This window comes from Mus caroli, unplaced genomic scaffold (assembly GCF_978045245.1).
Source record: "Mus caroli unplaced genomic scaffold, Mus_caroli_1 scaffold_9, whole genome shotgun sequence".
Lineage (NCBI taxonomy): Eukaryota > Metazoa > Chordata > Mammalia > Rodentia > Muridae > Mus > Mus caroli.
The window spans coordinates 129,382,201-129,384,607 of NW_028227264.1; the positions used below are offsets into that span (position 1 = coordinate 129,382,201).

General features: G+C 34.9%; 1 protein-coding gene across 1 annotated transcript; it reads right to left on the minus strand.

Annotated features, from left to right (window-relative positions):
* Window positions 1–906: 906 nt before the first annotated feature.
* LOC147002800 (olfactory receptor 6C1-like) lies at window positions 907–1,845 on the minus strand. The gene has a single exon (XM_085843461.1). The coding sequence runs from the start codon at window positions 1,843–1,845 to the stop codon at window positions 907–909; it is 939 nt and encodes a 312-aa protein (XP_085699587.1).
* Window positions 1,846–2,407: the final 562 nt, after the last annotated feature.

Below are 2,407 nucleotides of genomic sequence, written 5' to 3' on the forward strand. Positions count from 1 at the left end.
TGGAAGCACTCTTTTCTTAAACACTTCGGCTCCTGACTATTTATTTATATAAATCATGGCTTTAAATGGTATTGTTAAAGAATGTTGTAAGTTAAATACATACCATAATTCAAACATTTTGAAAGTATGATGTGAAGAGTATATATGTATATACAACCATAAATATTCATATACATATTTATAATATATATGAATGCTTAATATCTTTTAGAATTTTTATATTAAATTCTAGAGCTGTTTTGAGCAAGGCATACATACAAATATAATTATAAATATTAAATATTTGTCTGCTAATATTCATAGTATTGCTTTCTGTTGATAGATTCAGAAAAAGCAAATTTGAATCCTGAATATAATGGCCAATTCTTCACTATTTTTTTTACATGTGTGTTGTGTGTTATTGTCAACTATTTTATCTATTTGTTATAGATATATATATCAGTTACATTTAGGGAAATGATGCTAATTTATCTGTATTGGGAGCACTCAGGAATTTAATAACATAAATGTTTATTTAACATTTTACCTAAAGTTTAAATGAGTAATGGTCTATGATGACTCATCAATAATCAAATCACTGAAGCATAACTTATGAAAGTAAGCATCAGCTAACATGTCTTCGCTAATAAAAAATACCTTACATTTCATTCATGGGTAGGCTTTGATTTGGCATTTGAATCTATTTTAAAGGTAAGGTGAGTTTGGAATTTCTATAAAAAAAGTTTTGGCCCACATCAATTGATTATCCAATACAAAATGGTATTTCTTGGAGAGTAAAATTATGTTAGAACTATGTAGGGAAGCAATTTTAATTGGATGACCAAGGATAGAGAGCCATATTGATATAAGTAGGTCATTGAAATCTTCTATTTTGGCCTTCAACGTACCTCTCATTCACAGTCCATTTCATTTAGTTGTAGAAAACACCATCTTCCTTGCCATGTTCATAAAGGCTTGCTTGACTTGCTGATTCCTCAGGCTATAAATGAAGGGGTTGAGCATGGGAGCGACTGAGGTATTTAGTATGGCAACTCCCTTGGTCAATGATGCTCTCTCTGTAGCTGAGGGTTTAATGTACATAAAAATGCAGCTGCCATAAGAGATGGAGATGACAATCATGTGGGAAGAACATGTGGAAAAGGCCTTTGACCTCTGACTGGCAGAAGGAATCTTCACAATCGTCCTGATGATGTATGTATAGGACAGAAATATTAACACCAAAGTTAACATTAGGGTAAAAACAGCACAGGAAAATCCCATCCTCTCCAGGAACTTTGTGTCTGAACAGGAAAGTTGAAGCAGGGGGAAATAATCACAGGTATAGTGATCAATAATATTGGAACCACAATAATCAAGCTGTAGAAGTAACATCAGTAATGGGAAGATGATTAGGAAAGAAGTCAGCCAGGAGGCGAAGACTAGCATTGTGCATACCTTCTGACTCATGATGGTCAGGTAATGCAGGGGCTTGCAGATGGCAACGTAACGGTCATAGGACATGGCAGCTAGAAGGTAAAATTCAGTGACTCCCAAAAGGATGAAAAAAAATAACTGTGCTATACAGTTGTTGAAGGAAATGGTTTTATCCCCTGAGATAATGGTGCCTAAGAACTTGGGTATAGTGACGGTTGTGAAGGATACTTCTAAAACAGAGAAATTCCTAAGGAGGAAATACATGGGAGTCTGGAGGTGAGAATCCAGCAAGGTGAGAGTGATGATGGTCAGGTTCCCTGTGATGCTGAGTGTGTAGGTGATGAAGAGAAAGATGAAGATCACAACCTGGAGCTTTGGGTCATCTGACAATCCCAGAAGAATGAACTCTGTAGTTTCTGTATGGTTGCTCATTCTGCAGTTACTTTTTAATCCTTCTGCCAAATCTAGATACAAAAACTAGAAAGAATCATGTAGAATTGAGAATTTGTGAAAACCCAAACAGGGGGCTGTTCAAGTAGTATGCTGTTTCTACCTGTAAGGGAAATGTAAAGCTCTTAAATACTAGTGATTCTTTAATTACCTTTCTTTGTACAGAGAACAACTTCACATTCAAGGCAGTTTGAAAGACAGTTTGGAATTAAAAGTGTAATGCAATATCTTTCATCTCAATGAACAAGAAAATTATGAAAAATATTCTCTTGGGGGCTGTAAAGAGAAAAGTACTCTAAGACATTTCAGTAGTGATGTTGTCTTGGTACAACTAGTATGAGAACAGAATAGAGTTACCCCAAATAGGAATAAGAACTTAGCATATATCCCTGTCGCCCTGTTCCAAGGTATATATCCAATTGATGCTATTTGAAAGAGGGTTTTACTTTTCATAGAAAGTGAGGTGATCTTGCAGCTATATAACCCCAGGAAATGTTAAGGATACCTTGTGTTGAATATGAATAACTTACTAGCCTGAAAGTTA